Source organism: Ascidiella aspersa, chromosome 4 (assembly GCF_963924565.1).
Source record: "Ascidiella aspersa chromosome 4, kaAscAspe10.2, whole genome shotgun sequence".
NCBI lineage: Eukaryota > Metazoa > Chordata > Ascidiacea > Phlebobranchia > Ascidiidae > Ascidiella > Ascidiella aspersa.
This window is the reverse complement of record NC_139450.1, coordinates 2863778-2888464: the sequence shown is the minus strand read 5'-3', so window position 1 is coordinate 2888464 and position 24687 is coordinate 2863778. Positions and strand designations below refer to the sequence as shown.

At 37.4% G+C, this 24687-nt stretch overlaps 2 protein-coding genes across 2 annotated transcripts; both read left to right on the top strand.

Annotated features, from left to right (window-relative positions):
• The first annotated feature begins 1742 nt into the window (after positions 1-1742).
• LOC146146655 (stabilizer of axonemal microtubules 1-like) lies at positions 1743-15826 on the top strand. The gene is made up of 9 exons (XM_083386953.1): positions 1743-1820; positions 4116-4261; positions 5350-5491; positions 7373-7545; positions 8272-8497; positions 9240-9365; positions 9984-10133; positions 13284-13418; positions 15701-15826. Exons 1-9 carry the CDS (start codon positions 1743-1745, stop codon positions 15824-15826), a joined length of 1302 nt encoding a protein of 433 aa, XP_083243079.1.
• A 2905-nt stretch (positions 15827-18731) lies between these two features.
• Positions 18732-23388, top strand: LOC146146654 (uncharacterized). Its single transcript, XM_083387834.1, has 3 exons — positions 18732-18934; positions 21709-21849; positions 22722-23388. The coding sequence occupies exons 1-3, from the start codon at positions 18882-18884 to the stop codon at positions 22828-22830; spliced, it is 303 nt and encodes a 100-aa protein (XP_083243960.1). The 5' UTR covers positions 18732-18881; the 3' UTR covers positions 22831-23388.
• Positions 23389-24687: the final 1299 nt, after the last annotated feature.

The window sequence follows — 24687 nt, the reverse complement described above, 5'->3', positions numbered from 1 at the left end:
TGCCCGACCGTCAATTTGTTTCCATAGACATCATAAACCTGTATCTGCACTGTTGTTGGTGAATTTGTAACAAAGACGTTCATTCTTTGTGGTGCAATATAACGGGGTTAATTTAACTTTTTACCATAAAGTTTCCAGAACCTAAAAATTCCAGCTAAAATTCGTTGAAATACGTATGACTAACTCTTACAGTAGAAAGCATACTGGACGAAATTAAATGTACAGCAAGGTACACTAAGAAATAAATGTAATACCTTTGTGGTTTCATAGCTGTTATAACCTTGTCTACAGGCCTTAAAAGGTCACAAGCTGGGCATAAGCCACGGCCTTTTTTGACAGCTGTAGACAAGCCATCCGTAATTAAGTCTCCTATAGTTGGAAATTAAAGCTTGGTAATACTCTTTAGTGTAAGTGGACTTAGCCTATGGGCTTGTCGAGCTGTATTAGCTGTAATACGCAATTAGGATGTGGCCACGCTGTACTACGGATGTAAAGACTTCGAAACCACGTAATCGTGGCAGTCGTCCAGCAAGGTGTACAAACTTTCTTTGTACTGACCAATCTTTTGGTGTTGTAGCTGCTAGCTAGTATATAGGTTAGGTCGTGTTCAACAGACAAAATTATGCCTTTAGGGAAAAAAATGTTCTCTTTGTCCTTTCGAAAGTGCTACTTTGAAACTGGAAACCTTAGAAGGGGTTTTCCAGTTTTTCTACCAAACACTTTTTCACAAGGTCGATGACGGCTATTGAAGGCTAAAAATTGTCATTTTACAACTAAAATGTTTTCTATATAACAAAAATGGTTACGAAAACAAATCATCGAGAATCTTTTAGTATCACAATTTTACGTGGAATAGTTGATATAAGGTTTTGTATTTGGTATTTTTCATTTAATTGGATTCAAATTTTATTATAACTTAATCAAAAGCCTGAACGTAAAACCTTTCATTATTAGGCTGCCTACGTCATAGGGCTGTTTAATATTGGATTCACCAGTAATTAAAACCACATTAACTTTAAAACCACATCATATTGCTTACGATGACATAATGTCTTTTTTTTAGAAATATGTCATATCATTTACTAAAAAAAAACGATGATAAACATACATAACAATTACTAACAATTTGTTAAGATGATTATTTTTTACTTAGAAAATCCCATCACAAATAGTAACAATATGAAACGCTTAATATTTTTTTTCGTTTTCTGTTAGCGGCCACTTTTAATTCGAATAAATTTTCAAAGTGTTTTGTGCCGATGTGATTCTGAAATGACGAAAAGTAAGAAAAATGTCGCCCAATGTTAAATTTCACAGCCAACAGGTAACAAAAAACTTCATAGCGTTTAAAAAGTACATTTGTTGGCCTAAAGATGTTAGATCTAAGTTGCATTAATTTTTATTTCCTAACAATAACCGTAGACTAATTCTACATAACATATTTTTTGCGCGATCTTAAGGAAAGGGCTGATACAGTAGCAGTTAAATTATAATACAGTAGCTAGTGTAAAATTAATACTGTATTTGGATTATGAAACCTGATTGAATCGTCACAAACACCATTATGACTCCAAAATATCTGGTCATGAAATTATGCTGAAAGCTATAATAGGCTGTAACTTGTTAATAAACCATGCCTACGTTGTAGGCCCAAGATTTCCTTCGTTTTTGCTCAAAAATATGTAAACCTATGTAAGCTGAAGCTGCTCTAGGCTTTATTTTAGCTGAAAATGCTGACCAAAATGGAAACGCAGTCGCTTAGCTCGGACGAAAAGGAAGCAAGTTCGGTTTGGAAAAATCTTGCTTCCGAATATGTAACTGTAAGTGTGTATCTCAAAGTAACGGGCAAAACTTAACGTTGCTAAAAAAAACGTAATTTTATTACTGTCAAAACGGCTGTATTTATTCCACGTTGAAAATGCCTTATTGATAACGTCAAAACGGTTGTACCTGTTCGTGGATGTATAAAAATGAACATATTCGCAAACAGGTATAATTATATGTGACGTTTTCAAAAAGGCATTTTCTTCGCTTGCGATACGCACACCTAACAATTCTACTTGTCATTGACACGTTGGTACCCGCAAATTTTAATCGCTGACTATATAATTGAAAAAAGATTTTCGTTACTTGAAAATTTTCGTTACTTTCGACTGACGTATCTAAAAAAAATCTAATATTTCAAGCTCCAAAAGGTTTAATTTGGTTTTAAATGACAGGTTTTTCTTTTTATTCACGTTGTCTTTGTGTCTAATTTTGAAGAAACATTGATCTAGCTCAGTGGTTTTCAACCTTTTTTTTACCGCGTACCACCTCGAGGTTCTATGATCTTGTTGCGTACCAACAACTTATCGAAAAATTCAACTTTACGTAAAATATATATAGGATTATTAACAGGGGCGGATTAGCTTATTAGTTTGCCCGAAAATTATCTTGAAAAAGTTTAATTTTTTTAACTTTGCAAGATACCGGTAGTCAAGTTTTGTGGTTCTTTGTTGTTTTTCTATGATGTCATAAAAGAAATTTGCATAGATGTTCTGGAAAGATAATAATTCCTATCATTGATGAAGCATAAAATATTTAACTATGCAATCATAACGATGAATGTATAGTTTACTACATTAGAAAAAAATGCTTAACTTTTTCGTAAAACTGTAATTTTGTTTAAAAACATACTGCTTACCACCCAAAATGACTTCGCGTACCACAGGTTGAGAACCACTGCTTTAGCTAGATCAATGTTTCTTCAATGTTATTTTGATCAATGTTACCTATTTAGCGCTGATACCCTTTGAGCGTTCATAAAATTTTCTCGTACTCTGGAACACACAATAAGACCTAAAAAGCAACAATGCATAAAGCCCAAAAAACTATAAAACCATAGTATTAAGACAAACGACATAATAAAGCCAAATACGCAGTAATATCCAGTACAGCATACGATCAAAATCGTCTGACTAAGACCTAAATCTGTCGGAATAAGGCCTAAATTCATCAGAATTAGTTCTAAATTCATCGGAATAAGGCCTAAATTCAACGGAATAAGGCCTAAATTCTTTGGAATAAGTTCTAAATTCATCGAAATAAGGCCTAAGTTCATCGGAATAAGGCCTAAATTCATCGGAAGAAGGCCTAAATGGCCAGAATAACGCCCGAACCTGTAGGTAGAGGGTATGGGACGATCGGGGGCCATCGGTCTGGCATCGGCCGTTTTGGTGACTACGTTTGGACGCCCTAGTCTGACCGGCGCCGTCAGGGCGCCGCTGTTTCGGCACCGGATTTTTTGTCCTGTTTGGGGTTATTGGTGGGTAATGGGTGGGGTTAGAAAATGGGTTAGTGTTGAAACTTTTAGGGGAGTTAGTGGTGTACTTAGGGGTGGGGTTTGGGGTTAGTTAAAGTGTTGTTTAGGCCTGATTTTGACCTTTTAGGTCTTAATCCGACGGATTTAGGACTTATTACGATTTAGACGGTACTAATACCATAGGTATTAACCCTATTTTGGTCTTATTCCGAATTGTGTTTTATTCTGACGTTGGTGTTGTTCTTATCTTGGTCGTATGGCTGGAGTCCCTCGTACTCCTGTCTACAACGGCTGACGGAAGAAAATAAAATTGTAATACTAGGAATTAACCTCGTGAATTTACAACTAACGTGTTGAATGCATGTATTACATACAGTATTGTAAGTTCAACAATATTAAACACACAAACAATCAGTCAATTTACTAAAGGCCATTTTGTTGTTGCTTTTCGTAATTTACGCATTCTTCACATATATCCCAAATAGCGCATAACTTCACATTGCATGTCGTACCTCCTTTTTTGGTGGTTCGTACCACCAAGCCCTGCTCTACATTTATAGAGCAATACTTGACAGAATCTTTTTGCTTCCTTAAAATTATGGCAGACCATTAATATAATTTAAAAATCAAACAATTTATCTAAACTGATGCGGTACAGATAATACTCCATACATTTAATTAGTTTTCGTGCAAACTAAAAGCTGTTGTGCGGACCCCTTAAAAATTCCCCAAGGACCCTAGTTTGAGAACCCCTTCTCTAAATCCTAAAAACGTTTTAGCATATTATAACACAACGATTTGCTACTCAATGCAGAGATACGAGCCGTGGCCAAGACAAGAAAAACTGACAATAAGACCCCCTTCGAATGGCGAGTTGATATGCGATGCCAATGCAAGTCACGACATGAGAACTATGTACGATGAGAACTTTGTGAAACACCCGCTGGCATTTCGAACAAAGTAAGGAAAAAAGTTTTAATTTTTGATGTTTTTTGGCTACAACAATTATAAATGAATAAAAAATCAATCAAACTAGGTTTTTATATAATTATGAACTACTAATTTTCCATTTAAGCGTTCGAAATTATTTAAATTGGATAAGTAAATGTAGGAGCTGGATTTAAGAAAATTCTTGAAAGCAAATAAAATTACAAAGATGCCCTAATAATTTTATTTTTTGTTAAAAACGTTTAAAACGAATGTTTATATATATGTATTAAAACGGTTGGTTTGTTAAATAGGCCTTAAACAATCGAAGTCATTCCGCAAAAAAATATAAGAAAGCAACAGTGACCAAATCTAAGTAATGTGATTTAATCCATTGCCTTCGTAAAATCCAGATGTTCGTATTTCATCTATTTTTCCTTTATAAGTACAAGGTGCGCCAGAAAAACCTACCACATTTCAAATTGTTACTGTACCAAAGCTGTAGCAGTCTGACAGCAAAGGACTTACCATTTGTGTTACAGGTTTTAGTTTTTATAAGTAAATAATGTATTGTGCAAATTTCTAAAATATTGTATCTGTATGTAAAATGGCCTGGATTGGCGAGGGATGCGGCAGAAAAACCTACCACATTTCTAGGAAAAATAGTCAAAATTTATAAGCAATCAAAATATTTATTATCTCATCTCAAAGTCAAAAGGTTAAGAATTAATCTAATTATGTTTTAAAGATTGCATCCTGTAGATTGCGCCCTCGAGTCACAGATTCCCCATTTCTAACGAAATCTTCCACAATAAATGCACAGTGTTCGCCAGCCCAGACCATTTTACATACAGATACAAAATTTTAAAACATTACACAATACATTATTTACCTTTAAAAACTAAAACCTGAAACACAAATGGTAGTCCTTTGCTGTCAGACTGCTACAGCTTTGGTACAGTAACAATTTAAAATGTAGTAGGTTTTTCTGGCGCACCCTGTGCAATAAACCACCTAAGGTTATACCGCAAATAAATTAAATAATTCTACACTGCACAGATCATTCCTTAATCCACGACCATTTGCAAAAGCATAATAAGTGTTCTCCTCTTTTATTCAAGGTGCGTTCCTCCGAGCAATGCACATCGGGGTCCACACGAAGTGATGAAACTAACCTCGACGTACGACGAGAGTTACAAGAAAAAAATCGGTCAGAGAGCCTTGCCTTTCAAGCCAAACCCAGCCGACCACCAGTTCTCCAAAGTGAGGCTTACTGCAGATAAAGGAATTATATATAGAAGCGGTGATTCGCAAATTTATAGCCGTTGGTTGGAAAGATATCTATAGGGAGGGTTTGGAGGGCATCTTCTCTTTATAAATGCAAAATATTTTCACTCTCCACAGATAGTTTTCGACTTTCTAATCATACGTTCTACGTTTTGCTACGAGATTATTTTATCATATTGCCTGACTTTTTCCAAAATAACGCAGTTTCACGTTTTATACGATTTGGTAATAAAAAAGAGAAAATGTTTAGGGTCGATTTTGGTCTGTCAAAAACGCCGGACCATTGCGAGAAAGCCACTATAGTTGGCAGATGATGTTTCTTCACTAGAAAGTGACTATAGGCGGTATAGGTGGTGGTCAAACTTTAATGGCTTGTTGCCCCCATTGCATTGTTTCTCAACACTTTATGGCGTCGCTGTTCATGTTTCAGAAAAATACGCTACGTAACTGTTAAGGGAGGTCTCTGGGATGATAATAAAAACTATATATATTTTAGTTCACTTGGCTAATAGTTATAAAATGTTATATGTTGATAAGCCCCCAGGGGTCACGGTTAACAATAGACGCACGAACAGGATAGGTTGGTGACCGGTTTTGTTTGTTGAAATAACATTAAGTAATGAAATGCAAATTCCTTTTTTTTCGCATGGATGTTTTGTACTTTACGGCAAAATTCCGATTTTAAACCTATTTTATATTGTAATTTAAGTCAATAACATGCGGCAACCTTTAGTTGTCGTTTTTGCTTAATGTATGGGATTAATTTCGGTTAAATCTATTATTTCAAATATTAAACTGATACAAAGGGTCGGGGGTCACGGTTGAGAATAGAAGCACGAGGATGTACGCGTCAAGAAAAAGTTGAGAACGACCATACCTTAAACTTATGCTAACGTGTCGCCTTTATCATGCGCTTGAAATGATGTTTAAATATAACCATAACTTCGCGAGACAGCAGAGCCACCTACACGATATTTTGTACTAAGTTCGAACTGCTCATGCTTGGGGAATTACGCTAGAACAATTTTCTCCGGTCTTATCTAAAGCATTCCACTAAAACTGTGTGCAGAACGTTTTCAGACGCCCTACATTTCTCGTATAGCGTCAAGAGTCAAGACGCCCTAGAATTCGACCAAGTTTTCAATAAATGCGCAAATTAATTTCGTTAGAACAGTCTTAGTAACCATAAGTGTTTAAAAATTTTCTGAATTACGACAAATAGACACGAGGCCATAGAATCCCCAAACTATGTTTTTTTAAGTTTTATGTGAATTTTTTTCAAATTATTGTTACTATTTCTCCATTTCAATGGAAACTTCGCACTGTCTAGAAAATAACGCCCTGGAATTTTGAAAGTTCGGCGCCTAGGTGTCAAACTAACTTTTCGCCTTCGACACGTGTCCACCATTGAATACAACAATAACCCAACATGACAGCAGGGCCACCTGCACGACCTTACATTTAGCGCAGGATGTTTTAGGTGTAAACACTGTAAACAATCGTGAATAATTTTGACAGGGGTTCCAGGGCTGTCAGAAGGTCAGCTTGCCGAAGGCATATTTTAAGAATGGACATTTTTAAACGTTAAGGCCCGTTTACACTACAGCTGCACTGAGCTGCGCTGGGCGTAAAAATCGCCCCAAAACGTAACGTTTTTCTATAGCTGCACTGGGCTTGATTTAGGAAAGCTTGAAACGCTCGCCACAATGGAATTTAAATACAAATTACGCTTTGCTCAGCTCAGTGCACCTGTAGTGTAAACGGGCCTTCAGTCAGCTTATTTTTCTAAACTGGTGGTATAGTTGAATAAACAACGTTTTCGGTCTAAACAATTAAAAGCGTGGATAATTTTGACAGGGGTTCCAGGGCTGTCAGAAGGTATCGGTTAACCAAGAGACATACAGGGCATACTCGTCACCCGAAGCAATGGAGGCGAAGCGAAAACCGATTATTATCGAACAGGGGTGCGGCGTGATGCCATCTAGCGGACATAATATTGACCTCACCACAACGGTTCAAGACGCGTTCAGGTGAGCTTGTTGGTTCTAATACGTGTTGCCCTTCTGATGACAACAAGTAGTATGACGCACATATAAGGCAAAATTGAAAACGATGGCGATATTTTTTGCGGTTATTTTTGGACACGACCATGATGCCTTAAAATAGAATTCCAAACCACAAACCTTCGTTTGGTAATATACTGAAAAAAGTTCTCCTATTTATTTGTTTACCGACATTTCGGCTACCTATCCAGGACGCCGACATCAGGGAATGTAACACACCACGCCAAACTTATTTCGGTAAATTCAATGTCGTTTTTGAGCCAAAATATTACGGGCGAAAGTCAGAACAAACACTCGGAACTACTCACAGACCCTTTGTATTACCAGAGTACAGCATGAGGTTGAGTCCGATAATAAATTTTAACGACTATTCAAACTTGCTCCAATAGTGACTTGAACTGAGAATTGACTTGTTATTTTTTAAATACTTGACTTATACAAGTTATTTCCACTGTGTAATAGATTCTCAGACTCTGTAGAGCGCACATTGTTCGCCAAACTATAAAAGAAAATTTACAACTCATTATTAAGGCAATATTTTTGACTTGTCACAAAAAGTCAATGTATTTCTAATAGGTCAAAAGTTGGTCCAAAATATATTGTTTCATGTCAAAATTTTGATTTTTAGGTTAAAATTGCTCATTTTTAGGTCAAAAAATAACCGCCCTACTTATCATAGACCGCTTGTATTAGATTACCAGACTCTAGCATGCGACGGAGTCCTATCATTCCAAAGAGCGACGACGGGAGCAAGCAGCAAACCTCCATGGAACTTATGACGACCAACAGAGCTGATTTCACCGTCCGTAAACCAACCAGATGCGGCGACACTCCTGGGCAGGCTTTCGTTCAAGACAAGCTTCTGGCAAGGCTAAGGCCACCCCAGGATAAGCGGGTCAATTTCTGCTCCACGTTTCAAGTAAGGAACAGTGAGGTTTTGTTACTTGTTTGTTTTTACTTATAGCAGGGGTTCCTAATTTTTTAACGCGGAGCTCTAAAACAAAAATTGGTTGGCGTTGACCAACGTCGGCATGGAATTTTCAGACATGACGTCATTGATTGACGTCATGACACAAGTAGACTTAAGAAACCTGCTGTTTTCGGTTCAACTAATGTAAAACTGAAATCTACTGTAAATGCATTCTAAGTGAAGGCTTATATATATTGCCGTGAATGGTGAAAACGCTGTGCAACTGAGTTATATGTACTTTTAAGTGAGAAAATCAAGCGACACCTCAATGTTTTTATATAATGAAAAAAGAAAAAAAAATATCAAACTAAATTCTAGATGTGGCAAAGCCTTCCAAATCGGTAACATTTGAGGGACTATTTTTCCTAAAAGCATATAAAAAGAGGCTTAGAAAGATTGAGATCCTTATATCTATTATTTGGGCCACTCTCTTTCTACTGAAGATTATGAACAGATCCGTGTTTAGTGTTCCTAAGTATGTTGGCAACCATTACGGCACTGTTACTAAAAAGAGGCTTAGAAAGATTGAGATCCTATCCATATAAAACGCATTCTTACTTAGGATATTATAGTATTTTGTCTCGAGCATCTAACTGAGAGAGTTAAACGACAAGCTGGCAAAACTCGACAAGGATCGTTTTCTCGACCTGTTATCGATTTTTTGAGCGGGAAACAGCCTTTATTTTTGCAGAACGATTACATTAGCCATGCCAACGTTAGCAGGCCCAAGTCGTTTAAACCGGTCCAACAATATCAACCATCCGAGACTCCGTTCAACCACGAGACTGTGTACGATTACGACTTCAGGGAAACACAGGTAAGCTGCTGTTTGACCAAGTCGAATAAAAACAAGTTAATGTCATACATTTCTTGTCAGATTTATTAAATTTGTCAAGATGTCCTACTTTGCACTACATGAATTTTAATGTGGTTTCGCTCGGTTAATGTTTTAACGCTAAAAAATCTACAGCCGGTGCACTTGATTCTGCATAGCTCCATATTTATCAACTTGATTTAATTTACTGGATTTTAAGTTTTTTCATGCATTTTTTTTATTTATTTTTTATTAGGCCGGCTAATTTCTATAAAGCCTTTCCAAAGGCACTCGTGTAATGAGTGTGCCGTTGTTGGTTGGTCAGCACGACTTTGAAAGGTCCAAATTATTGTAATGAATGGTGTGTGCGTGTCAGGGCTGTGGAGTCGGTTTAAAACAAACCGAGTCCGACTCCAACAAAATAAATCGCCTCTGTCGAGTCCGAGTTCGACTTCGCAGCCCTGGTGTATGTGTCATTTTGGTGAATACTCATTAAGAATGGCATGACCACAACCATTCACATGTGTATAATGAATATTCCGGTATTGATACCAAGCAAAACCTTAAAAACTGCCTCAACGCTATTGAGCCAAATGACAACCGGTATTACGTCACTCGCAGGGTATCCGCCCGTCTCCATGGAAACCAGAGGGCAACCTCAAGGTTCGCGCCCTGTGTTCGTTCCAGGACACAACCCAATACCGGGACACCCACTGCCTGACCCACGGGAAGTACACAAGGCCGCCGCTCGCAAAACCAAAGACCTCGACAGTGAGTACATTTCACGGCATTTTGACTTTTTTAAAGCACTTTGCTAGTACATTTTATTTCGGGGCTCTTTCTTTTTCAGGGGTTCTTAAAGTTTTTTTTACCGCGGATCCCTACAATTTTCTTTTACCTCGCGTGGACCACTGTAGGCAAAAAAAAATTTCAAAAATGACGGCATAAATTCTTTTAAATCTTAAAAGCGCTTTTTAACAAATAATAAAAACGTTTATTTATTTACACATGGAAAACTAGTAGGAATTGGTTTTATTGCGGTTAAGTTTCCGTCGGTGAGCCGACTTTTGCTTCTTCACACCAAGCTGCTAGCCTGTGAATACTAGCCTCCACTCGTGATTGCCGCGATTGTTTTGTATTGTGAACAAACAATGGCAATTGGTTTTATACCAAATTTAGTATTTCGTGACAGTTGGCTGAATAACAAATCGGACTTTTTTTGACAATTGGCTGAAGAACAAATTGAGCTTTTTTACAATTTTTTGGGGGGGCTTGCGTGCCATTTTTATTAGGTATTTGGCACGCGTGCCGCTTGTTGGACACCCCTGAGTTAGGTCTTCATAGAGCCCTAAAACTAGGTCACGGACCCCCAAGGGGTCCATGGACCCCAGTTTAAGAACCCCTGATCTATTTGGTACGCCGAAAGTTACGCAAAAAAACGGTCTACAAATACCGCACACCGCAACGTACATTATTTGGGTTAGCATGTCGGCAAGCGTTTGGGTGAGGGTGGGTCAAGTATTTTTATATTTATTATTACTAATTGACCCACCCAAAGGCTAACCCGCACCCTAACCCAAATAATAGGGTGTATCTTTATAGAATCGAAAACCATCGGCGGCAGGTTTTAGCCAGTCGATCACTGCTCCGCTGACACGTATATTAACAAGTAAAACTCATAGTTAAAAACATGAGTAAAAACAGGATCAGGAGTTTTGTTTAAAGGAAAATATATTTCGCCAAAGTGGCATCATCAGTTCCTGTAAGAGTACAAATAAATAAAATCAGAGCGCAGCCATCAACAAACCAATAAAAGTAAACAATAAAATATTAAAACATTATAATAGACTAAAACGCAATGAAAAGCACTACAGCCTCGCAGGCAACACGACTGGGATAAATGAGTAGGCGACGCAAATAAGTGGAGGAAGGGGAAAAAATACATATGAGCAGTGCAAGATGCTAGACGGTAAAATGCGGCTCGAATGACACAGCCTTTCCAAAGCTGCTTAAAACTACCTTAGACGAAAGAAGGCTGCAGCCACAAGCGATGCTTGTCTACAAAAGACCTCCGACACTTGTAAGCGTACTTACCAACTACCGCGCAATTAGTCAACCGGCAAGTACCATCCCTTCCACTGGAAAGTCAATCCCGTGCGGCCACTGCTGTTTATGCGGTCATTATAAACAGGCAGAGAGCATGGTCTCGAAGGTTTTCACAGTTCCCACTCGCAATGGGAACATAGCACTGAAACAAGCACTTTGCTGCACCGACCACGGTATTTACATGGCGTCCTGTCGGCAATGTGGCGAACGATACGTCGGGCAAACAAAAAATTCATTTGCAACAAGGTGGAGAGGCCATAGAGCAGTATGGAAAACTTTCAAGTACAAAGAAAATAACGACAAAGCAGCACTTCTGCGCCACTACGCTGACAAACACATGTCCATGCTGAGGCAGAGGCCTACCATTGCAGAGTGTTTCAGCATAACATTTTTAGAAAAACCACCTTTTAATAAGTTGGACATATGTGAAGCAAAGTGGCTAAAGGTAGTCAACGCAACCATTAACATCCAAAAAATGGTTCTACCGCGAATAAGATAAACCGCTATCTTATCGCTCCCCATTCGAGCCGCATTTTACCGTCTAGCATCTCGCACTGCTCATATGTATTTTTTTCCCCTTCCTCCACTTATTTGCGTCGCCTACTCATTTATCCCAGTCGTGTTGCCTGCGAGGCTGTAGTGCTTTTCATTGCGTTTTTAGTCTATTATAATGTTTTAATATTTTATTGTTTACTTTTATTGGTTTGTTGATGGCTGCGCTCTGATTTTATTTATTTGTACTCTTACAGGAACTGATGATGCCACTTTGGCGAAATATATTTTCCTTTAAACAAAACGTCTGATCCTGTTTTTACTCATGTTTTTAACTATGAGTTTTACTTGCTAACCCAAATAATGTGCGTTGAGGTGTGCGGTATTTGTAGACCGTTTTTTGCGTTAATTTTGACGTACCAAATATATGAAGCGCCTTTTTCTTATGATTGTCAAGTTTTGCAGTTTTAGTTAAAGTCGATGTGAGTATCAAAGCCCATACTCAAGTAGAAAAAAGCATGTTGAACGCTTCAAGCAAAGATATTTTTTTTAATAGAAGATACAGCATTAAGTTCTGCGTTCATATTAGCATGTTATTTAATGTATGACACACGTTTCCTTTTAAAAGGATTAAGGCAGTGCTTGTCAACCAGGGTGCCATTTTAACGTTTAAAGGTGCCGAGAGATTTCAAATTCTTTAGGATTCCAATGTTTGCTCTATTGGTAGCTTCTTAAAACAATTTTTTTTTTGTCCAAAAATTAAAAAAAAATGTTTTCAACCTTCTTGCACAGTTAATGTGCTGTTTCAATCTCGTTTATTGTAACGTTAAAGTTTACTAGTCAGCAAATATACGAGCAAGGTTGCCGCGAACTATTTATAATTTCTGTCAATTATGTAATTTTCATTAATTTTCATGAGTGCTGCAAGCCTAAAAAGGTTGCGAAACACTGGATTAAAGTTTTCTTGGTGGCTCAACCATTATAAAAGAGTTGCCAGCTCTTGACTTATACACTTGGCAAACCTAGGTTAAATTAATACATGTGTGTAGCCAATTAGCAAGGTTCTTCGCCGCCCAATGCCGTTTTGGCATGGGGTATATTAAGGTATTATGTCTACAGTATCTTCTTTTGTTCTTAAACTTTTTGTTTTGGTTATGTTTAGTTTTTTTGGTCTTTTTATGTAATAATAAAAAAAGTATTCTTAAAAAAAAGGATTCTTCTTACCAACAAAAAAAATTTAGCAAGGTTCAGCCAGAGCGTAGCAGTCAGCAGTCCGCATAAGTCGTAATACCCAGCGGTAAATTGACTTGCACCTATTTTCAGCACGGGCGTTCACTCAAATTCTTGGACGACACTTCGTACAAGTCTACCTACCAGCGATCAGCAACCAGCCAACAACAACGCACCGAGAACTTTAAGCCAGTTCGAAAATACCAGCCGCCTATGGTCGCGTTTACGGTAGGTGGCGATAGAGCGCGGGTATCACGAGATTGTTGCCCTGATTTAATTGTGGACAGGACAGTCTTAAGGCCCGTTTACACTTCAGCTGCACCGAGCTGAGCAAAGCGTAATGTGCTTTTACCTTCTATTGTGGCGAGCGTTTCACGCTTTCCTAATCTCAAGCCCCGTGCAGCTATAGCTTAAATTTACGCTTTGCTAAGCTCAAGCCCTGTGCAGCTCGAAAAAATACGCTTTGGAGCGATTTTCACGCTTTTCTAAACTCAAGCCCTGTGCAGCTGTACAAAAACGTTACGTTTTAGGGCGTTTTTTATGCCCATCGCAGCTCAGTGCAGTTGGAGTGTAAACGGGCCTTTAAATAGGGTCTTATTATTAAATGAAATGGGGAAAAGCTTTCAGTTACATTTGGTTCAATAAGTTAGGACGCCTGACGCTGTAGTTTAAGATAGTGATACTTTAACCATTCAAACTTCCTTTCGAATTGAGCGAATCATTCAAAAACTATGTTTTTTGTCAAAAAAGCACACTCTATGCAAATTACAAACAGCCAGAGTCACTTCTGAGGAACGATGAAACGTGGTTCATGTAGATCAGTGTTCTCCAACCCATGGGTCGCGACCCATGTTCAAAAAATGAAAAAAGCCGTTTCATGTTTTAACTTTAAATCCATGTGTTAATTTAAGCTTCTCATTTTGGCATGGCCAACAGTTCTCTGGAATTGTGCACAATTTAAGCATAAATTCGTGTTATTTGTTTCAAGTAGTACTTATCGGAAAGCAAGCTGTGGCCGCATGTAAATGCTGACTTATTTTCATTTAATTTGGGTTCGGTTAATAAAAAGGTTGGAGACCACTGATTGCAAATTTATGTGCACGTTTAAAAACTTTGCTGCTGCCTTAGCGCATGCCGCTGCTGCCTCGACCCCAAATGGCAGTATAGTCAATCAAAAAATCTTGACATATATGGTCAAGGTTGCAGTCCCGCGTCAACACCCAGTCTTTTTTAGTCTGTGTTTGTGACATTTTGCTCACGTTTGCCATGTTTAGTTTGAACGTGACTTTACTTGTTTCTGTAGCATTGCCTGACTCACAACAGTTGATCTTTGATGGGTCACGAAAATTAACGTGATTCGTTGGCGAGTAGGTTCACGATTTTGAACTTTCAGCAAAAAACGCTTTTTTATGCGTTAAGTTTTTAATGTTGGCAAAGAACTTTTGGAGTCAGCACAAGGCGTTGGCTGCTTGCAGCCTCGTGCATCTGATTCCATTGCACCGTGTTGTAATACTTTAAGTCAATGTTTTGACTTAGGTGCATTAAAATCACTGTTTTCAATTGACTTGACTAGACTTCAGTTTTTTGGATAAATAAATTGGTTAAAAAGTGCAAATTTCATAAAATGTGATTATTTATCTTAATATTTGCACGTAAAACATTTTGAAATGTAAAACATTTAAAAATGATTTTTTATGCTTTTAATTTTTAATGTTAATGGCAAAGAACTTTCGGGAGTTAGCACACCACGTTTTCTGCGAACATCCGCGTAAAATGGATTCCATTTCTCAGTGTGGTAATGGCTTAAGTCAATGACAGACTTATAACTTAATTGCTTTTAAGTCACTCTATTTGATTGACTTGACTTAAGTCTTTCGGAGAAATTGATTTGACTTGACTTAAGTCTGTTGGATAGATAAATTGGGTTAACAAGAAGTGCAATGTTTATGAAATTTGGTTATTTATTTTAATTTTTGCACTTACCATTTGCTTCATATTGCGTTTTTGTTATTTTTAGTTGAGTTTTTGCTCATAATTCAGACGAGTTGAGCAATTTTAATTGGTTAACTTTTTATTTTATAAATAAAACCACTCAATTTGTTAATTCGTTACAATAAGATTTTTGCGCTATACTAAGCCAGTGATTAGAATCAGTTTTAATCGCACTTTTAAATTTAAGTAAAAATCAGCAGCGAAAACCAAACTTATCTTAAGTAAAACATGTATATTTTCAAAAGATACTCTTTATACGTTGTAAAAATATCAAAGCCCATATGGAAGAAGGGAACATTTTGAACGTTTCGAATAACTCTTCACTCGTTTTCAACATCCTTGAATGTCTAGTTTAGATTCGTTTTCAACCATTAATGGTATTATTCGAATCAAGCTGAAAATCCAATCAAATATACTTTAATCCTAAATTATATAAGTCTAAAACCGTGTTGTTAGTAGACTCAGAAAAAGATAATGGTTAAAAGCATCAATCATCTACGGATTTTCCTTCTGTCCAGGCGGAGTCTACCGCGCATGCGCACTACCGCGGAGACCCTGCACCCCCGAGCAAGATTTGCAAACCGGTGACAAACAGGCGAATAGACGTCCCGTTGATCCCCCTACATCATTACGGAACGGCCTGAAAAAGTTTTGCGTTTCAACGAAAATAGGAAACGAAAGCGACAAGTTGTCGACGCGTGATATAACGGATAATTGTGAAAAAATAAAGCAAAAAATACGTACGGAAAACATTACTTCATTTGCCTCATTCGTGTGTGTTAAACGTTTTCCGTAAAGGAATATATCAGAAATAAAACTAATTGCAAAACAATCGGAAACCGTTGCTGAAGTTGTAGGTGTCTGCCACGATTATATTTCTTGTGATTAGATTATATTGGTTCTATTGCGAGTTTCAGGTAGTTATACGTGATTATTTAGTTTTACTATAGGTGTACAAACACTATAAAGTCAAATTAACCCAATCATTTACACCAGTGGTTCTCAACCAGGGAGTCGAACCGGAACCGAACCGGAACCGAACCGGAACTTTATGAACCGGTTTTGGGTTAATTTTTTGCGAACCGTAACCGAACCTGAACCGGTTTTTATAAGATTTTAAGGAGACGAACCGGAACGGAACCGAATAATTTGAAAAAACCTGAACCTTAACCGAACCCGAACCTGTAAACAAAAGCGGTTCGCTCCAGCATGACGTGGTAACTTCTATTTTACAGAGTCAAGTTACGCCATGTTCGAAATTTTATGAAAAAAATATGAATATTGAATAAAAAAATAGTTCATTTTTTATTTTTTAGATATTTCAATATTGAGTTGCAGTTTTTTTAATAAGTCACGGAACTTCGATTCTTACATACCCACAATAATATAACTTTTTTTGAGATTTAACGCAACTTATATTGTATCCGAACCTGAACTCTATGTACCGGTTTTGAAATAACGATGGTCGAACCGGAGCTGAACCGGAGCTTTTAAATTACTCCGAACCGAAACCGGAACTGAACCGGATTCCGAAAAAATCCTTGAACCCGAACCGAACCGAACCTGAACCGGAAAAGTCAAACGGTTCGACTCCCTGTTCTCAACCTTCATTTTTTATCTGCTTTGTTGCGCTGTAATTGCCAATCATCTGAAATCTTTAGGCAAAGTTATTTCTTTTAAAGCAGGTAATATAAACGCAATAACCATACAAGAAATTCGCACCGAATAAACGCTAAAGATACTTGAGAAAGAAAAATAAGCAACAAATTATGTTAACCGGGCCACTATTGAGGTCTAATTCGTCTGAAAATATTTTATTAAACACAGAGAGAACCATTGAAAATTCGGCCATGGCAATTTCTGTGGTGCCCTAAGGACGTGCTTATTTTACTTAATGGTTAATCAAGCCCTGGTTGTTGTGTGACTGCAAAAAACACTAAGTAGTAATATACGCTACCAGAAAAGGTTAAAAAACACTTCTTTACCGCTAATCACTAACCCATAGGCTTATAAGGGTTTCATGGACCCAAGGTTGTCATGTGCTACCTAAGAAATTGCGAAGCCATTCGGTGAGAAACATTTCCGCCTTTGAAAAGCCGGTCGCTCGAAGAACTACAAAGACGAGCGACCGTGTTCGCGCGCCCATTGTTCCGAGCCATACGTCATAATCAGCGATTCTGTTTTGTCGTGCGGATGATGAATATGACATCTTTGTGCGGGCGAACGTCCTTTGTAAGGCAATGCGATATCAAAAAAGTATTTCGATGTCCCTGGCCGGTATTTGTTTGGTGTGCGTGTTTGTTTATTTGTGTAAATATATGCGTTTGTGTGCATTTGTTTCGTTGTGTATGTGTTATTATTTTGTGTGTATTTGTTTATTTGTGTGAATGTGTAAGTGTTTTTTTGTGTGTGAGTGAGTGAGTGAGTGTGTGTGCGCGTGTGTGTGTGTGCGCGCGCGTGTGTGTATCTGTTTGCGTGTGTGTTTATGTGCATAATTTATCAGTTCATTATAGCTGAAAAAAAAATATTTTCTTTAAAAAACCTAATCGCATTTGCTGTGAATAGTGGGTTGAATTTCCGATTTGTTCACCAGACTGAAGGCTTCCACAAGATTCAAAATACATAGCCTACACCCCGTCCATTACGACGCTTCGAATAGGCGAAATGCTAGCACAATGGTTACCAAGCTATTTGAATAACTTAGGCCAATAACAATGAACAAGGGGTTGTACTTGATGTACTACTTTGCTTTGTCAAAAAAACTCGCCAACAAAACCCTGAAGTGTCTATGCGCCTTCGGAACACATTTAGACGCTTCAACAGCAAGTTGAATATAGCAGTTTAGGGATAAAATATAGCCGCTAGATTTGTAAAAACGACGTAGCCCATACAGACCAAGGTTGCTTTATTTAATCAGGGTTGTCCAATGTCATACACCTGGATATTGTTCGTTTAATTTGGTAAACTTTATGGCCTTTTCTTGCAGGGTTTTGATTATAGGTGAAACCTTTCAATATACCGTTTAAAAGAAAAAAAATTGGGCATCGGTAAATTAACAATGTTTATGTATCGCAATAGGCACCGTTAATTGTTAACGTCATAAAGTGTTTAATATGATAAATGTTTTAGGCTTAGCACCTAAAGTTGCACAGGAGTTTTAACCTACTTAAGTAAAACGCCCTCCATTTCTATAACCAGCCAAAACAAGTGAATTAGACCCATGTTCACTACAACCCTACGCAATTGTGACGTAATAACAACGGTTTACGTTCAAATGGAAGTTTCAAACAATGCAAAAAACACAAGCATTACAGGCTTTGACAATTCCTCTTCTACCAAAAGATGGATACACAAAAAGAGATCGCATTTCTGGCACCCAAGGACATTTTAAGTCGCTGTGAATTGTCTCAGGTCACGTGGGCGGGACAGGAGACCTGTAAAAGCGGATCACGTGACAATAGGAACAATGAGACGCGATGTCAAAGGTCCCTGTAGGTAAACATTAAAAGGCAGGCGCACATATTGTCGCTTAGGTCGTAAGGTAGGCTATAGGTTAAGCTGGGAAGAATTTTTCAGTTGTGTTTGCAATACAAGCTTAATTAGGGCTGTGTAGCTTAATTCGTCTTCGTGCTGGTTAAGGCTTGTACAGTTTTAGGGTTATTTGCTGCTCACTGTGTTGGACTTTGTCAACGTTTGAAGATGGCTTCTGCATACAGAGAAGGCGCATTTGCAAGTGAAGAAGGATTTCAAAGGTTAGTAAATGCCAGCAGATTAAAGTGCGTAAATTGGTCATTAATAGAATTTATGGCGCTGTGGTCTAGAATTGCCTACCATATTTTCGTCCGGGAATTTACATTGCTGACAGTATTCGGGTTACGGTTTTAGTTTTTGGGTTAAGTATTATTATTTATTCTCCCATTTGTATTTCGTTCTTTTAAATTTCAATTTTGAAAACTGGTAGGATTTAAGGTAGGATTCAAAACCAGCACCGAATTTAAATATTTGTTCCGAAAAGTGGCAGGTAGTGAATTAACAGGAAAGATTTTACTGTAATCATGTTTTTATTTGCACAAAACTATTTCCTCAATCAACATAATAACTAATTTCGCTATCAAAGCCCAAGTCCTGAAGCCGTGGAAACACGAATCTTGTGGTGTGTCGTTTGTACGTTTTCACAAAAATGTTGTCTGAAAGCAAATGTTTTTATTTTTTAATCTTATACAGTCCGTGTTTTTATTTTTATTTATAAACAAAATCTTATCTTGGAACACTATATACGGACCTGTTCATAAGTTTAATGGTGAAAATAACGGCCCAAATAGACGTAAAAAGCGACATGCTTTATTTTGTGATCAGATCACTGATGATCGCATTAGAAATTGCCGAAACGTTTGAAAATAAAGCATGTCGCTTTTAACGTCTATTTGGGCCGTTATTTTCACCATTAAAAATGTTATCTATTTAGTGCTTGGACAGCAATAACTGGTTGCTATAACTAATGTAGGACAAAACAAATGTTTTTTAAACAGAATGTTAACCCATTTGCCTCAAAATGCAACTTGCAGACCACTCTTTTAATGGTGTTATATGTGAGTAAATAAATATTGTTGGCGTAATTATTATTAGCTTGATAAAATCAGTTTAAACCCACGCAGATTCGCCAGGTTTGGAGGTAATTATTGTAATATATAGATACTTTAGTGGCGCCATTAAGAATCGTGCAAAAAGTAATACCCGAAATCATACCATTGGTTTTAAAGGCTATAGTAGGAGAGGGGCGGGGAATCGGTTAAAAACAACGCGAGTCCGACTCCAGCCGATTTGCCCATTCTGTCTATAACTTATAACCAGGGGCGCCCGCAGAAAATTTTCCAGGGGGGGCAATCAGGGGAAAATTAAAAAGGGGGTCCTGAATTTTCAACTTAGGGAATTCCCCAATTTTTAGTCTGATTTAATGAATAATGACGTCATAAAACAGTGACAGTATGACGTCATAGAATGGTGATTGCAAGACGTGATAAAAAAACTAATCAGAAACAGCCAAATACGTCCAGCAAAAGCGACCACGTGCGTCGTCAACAATCCTGTCAGGCGCCAGCTGCTAAACACGCTAACTTCAGGCAAAAAAAAACAAATTGTAGAATACACACTTGCTAATCAGTCAACCTAAACAAACAACGAAAAAGAACAACTTCCAGCGTTTATGGTCGACCAAACAAAAGACGAAAAACGGCGTTTTGCACTCGATTTTGGTTTCGCATTAGATTAAGACGCGTGACCCAATTACTTTAAAAGCACGCCGCTTTGAACATTTTTTTAAACCATGACAAAAACGAACAAAAAACGATAATATCACTTACAAAAAGAGGGTAAGACCTCCCGCCCCCTGGATACGCCCTTGGGGGCAATGGAAAATGTATAATATTTTTAACCTTCATATACATATTACACTTATAAATAATACTAATAATCGCATTTTGAAATTCCAGGGGGGGGTTCCAGATTTTCCCAATTCCAGATTTTTGAAATTCCAGGGGGCCCATGCTTATAACTACACACAATAAGTGTTGTAACTTACATTACATACCCACAATAATATAACTTAAATACCCACAATAAGAGTTAAAAAAAAGAAAATTATTTAAATATAAGTTCTTTCACCTATGTACCGGTATACGATTCATTGTGGTCTTCCGAATTTGGTACTGCGCATGCACACGTCGGATTTGGGTATAGTCATACGTATGATTGTTTATTCGTTAATGAACAAAGAGTTATGCGAAACGTTCAAAATGATGCCTACTTCTGTATCGGCTTTGATATTTGTATGCGTTTACTTTCAGGTTCCTTGACAACTTGCAAGCACGTGGAAAATCTTATTTTAAAACTAGTTTTTTGAGTCCGACTTAATAAATCGACTCCTACTCCACAGCTATAGTTTAAATGTCAACATTCATATGACTAGGAGGCTTTTATTATTTATGGTTTTAGTGGTGCCTGTAAAGTAGTACCCTAAATCAGTGCTTCTCAACCGATGGTTCGCGACCCAAAATTGGGTCGCTGTTTGATTTGGTTGGCTCGCCGACAGCAGTAGTTTATACGTTTATTAAGATTGGTTCTGAGAAAGATTTCTCAATTAGGAAAATTAAGGAAGCAATTCAAATAATGTTTTAGAATAATTATTAAAATTCTTTATGCTAATGCCTATTTTTTGTTGCTTACAAGAAGCTGGTTTTTATTTCGCTTCCAAGAAAAAACAATTGGATCGCCAAAGCTCAGTCGTCATACGCTTAATATTTGGGTCGCCGCGAAAAAAGGATGAGAAGCACTGCCCTAAATATATAGCCATTGATTGCAAAGACTGTATAGTTATGCTTCTTTCAACACAGGTTTCTAGCCTTAGACTGATGTAAAATTATATATAAAATTAAAATTATTACAAGATTCGTAACAGTATATGGCAATCCAGTCAAAAAAGTGTATATAACTCATCCGCACCCGCAATACATAGTATTATTACTTTCAGGTTCCTTGACAACCTGCAAGCACGTGGAGTAATGTACGGTAGCAATGAACATTCTAGAGACCGCCTCCACGACCAAGTTATATCCAGATCCCTGCAAGAGTTCGACCGCTACTGGAAGTACATTCCTGACGGATTCGAAAGGTAAGAGTTTAGCGATTTGGGTTGGTGCTGGGTAAGCAAGGCGCTGGCCCTTTAAAGTGAGGACTGATGGCTGCTTTGAGTCTCTTGCACGTCCCTTGTATATAATGTATATATCTGACTTGGAAGCAGGCCACTAAAACTTAAAAATACCTGTCCTTTAACTTCTTGAACTCTAGACAGATAGTCACTTCACTTAATTGATTGTTGAGTATATTCACAGTTTTATCTCATACGAAAAAATAACACAAGCCGCTAGAAGTATAAAGCAGAATAATGTAGAATGGTATTTAGTATCCCGATTTACTTATTATTATCTGCATGCAAAAACTCAACCAGACATATAAAGGCAGCTACGTGCTGTTTGCTCAAACAGATTTTAAATCAATAAGACTGTTAGCGAAGTACAAACAATAAAACTCGTTAATATGGGTAGATAGCATTGTTGTTATACAAGTTTTGAAATGACTGAAGTCCAGTCAAGTAATTTGTAAAATACATTAATTTCAAGTCAAGTACTTTTTGAAAATAGCAAGTCTCAGTCCAAGTCATTATCAAAGAAAGTCATCTCGAAGTCAAACTATTTTACTAATATAATAACAAAACGATACGACGTAGAATGCTCATAGTACAACTTTTGGCAAACAAAATATAACATGTTGAAAATAAATAAAGAGTTATTCGAAAGGTTCAAAATACTACCTACTTCTGTATGGGCTTTGATATTTTTATTAAGTCTTACTCCAACCTCCAACCATTATGGTCCAAAATATAACATAATTGCCAGATGAGCTGTTTTTTGATTAATAATATGCCTGGTAACAGCTTATCTATTAGAGGTTATGTATATTCTAACTTTATTTTTACCTTAACAGGCTGGATTGGGCGTTAAGGATTCAAGTGAACCCTTTCTGGTTCTCCCAGTACCAAGACAGGATGGATTACATGCTTCTAAACGCTCCTAAGCTCTACCAGCCCTACTAGCTACTTTGCGGTTGTTGTTGTTGTGTAATTTTCACCGCTCTTTGTGCTTTATTAGCTTCTACACCTGCACTTATTAAGCTCACTGTATTTTTGCACCTCCCATTTTGATAGCGCCCATTGTTAGTGTTGTAAACAAGTAATTTAAAATAACTTAAGTCCTAGTCAAGATATAATTAGAGCAAGGCAACTTTAAGTCAAGTCCTTATTATAAACTTAAAGCTTTTAAATTTGGTAAACTCGTCTGATTATACGAGTAAAACATAACATACATTCATCATATAGCATGCACAGATTGTTTGTGTGCAAAAAATAAGATAAATAACCCATTGTTATAACAATGCTTAATCAAAACCCTTCATTTTTATTGACTTTAGTCATTACAACACCGACTTGGTAGAGACGGATCCTGGATCCAATTCGATTTTGGTAATTGTGTCTGTTGGCAAACGATGGGCATATGAAGAGAACCTGTGGCGTTTTCGTGAATAATCACACAATTTTATCGCTTTTGCTTTCAATTATATTTTCCGCTACCAGTAGAACTCAATAGGTCGTTGAAATTTTTTTATTTTTTGACAAAAATTGCTTTTTTAACAAAAATTACCCAGCGAATTTTGCGATTCTTGTTATGGATTCTCTTCCCTTTGGAATCAAAAAACCTAAACAAGTGAAACTGTCACCACAACCGACGTAAAATCGAAAAGTAACTAATACATTCAGCAAACTTTATTGACACAATATAAATCAAAAATAGCTTCTCTGGTCTCATGGTGCACCTGCATTTTACCAGAGGAGCTGTTTTTGATTTATATTACCATGCCTGGTAGCAACAGTTTATTTATTGACACAAGTTCGCTTGTTTCACTTTGTTACATTCACCTATAATATAATGTTAGGTTTAGACTTTAGGTGGAATAGCATTTGGTGAAATATTTTCCAACCAGGTATTGCGGGCGGATGAGTTATACGGAGTAAATTGCTGTTTATCAACCCTATTTGCGTATGTAAATGGGTGTAATATAGGCTGTAGAGTTAGTGCCTGCGACTCGGAAATCGACCTAATTGGTAAATTTGGTCGAACTGGGATTCGAGTTTTTTCACGGTCAGAGTATGACTCAGGTTTTTTCACGGTCGGAGTATGACTCAGGTTGTTTTCAACTGACTCAACAGCCCTGCTAAATACCCAACAGTGAACTACGTTAAAAAAGATAAAAATGTGAAAAGGTTGTACTTCTAAACCAGGGGTTCTTAAACTGGGGTCCATGGAACCCTTGGGGGTCCGCGAACTAGTTTTAGGGGGTCCATGAAGGCCTATTTGAAATATTAGTATATATAAAAGCAGTAATCTTTTTTTTAAAGAAAACAGCTTGATTAAAAATAAAACGGTTTTGTACTGAATCCTATTTAGACTTCATTTTACTTTCACATTTTTGGACCAAACTCAACAGATTTATGAAGTTTATTTGTACTGTGACGTCAATTTATGATGTCATTTTGGATTTTTTTTGCCGATCGTGGTCCCCGCAAGGCAAAAAAAATTTGGGGTTCCGCGTATAAAAAAGTTTAAGAACCACTGGTTTAAGCCGACAAGTACGAAAAAAGGTCACATCCTGTGGTTAGATCGAATTTCGGCAGCGTTTTTCGCCCGTTTAAGTTCCAAGCGGGTTCGACGGACTTCTGGTGCACCCCAAACCGACCACACCAGTGATTCTCAACATTTTATGGCTTACGGCAACCCTTTAAAAATAATAACTAGTTTTTTGGCACCCCGACTGGAATTTTCTCACAACCAAGTTAAAACATATTGGAAAATGTTATTTGATATAATCGCCCGAATCGTACACAAATAGTTGTATC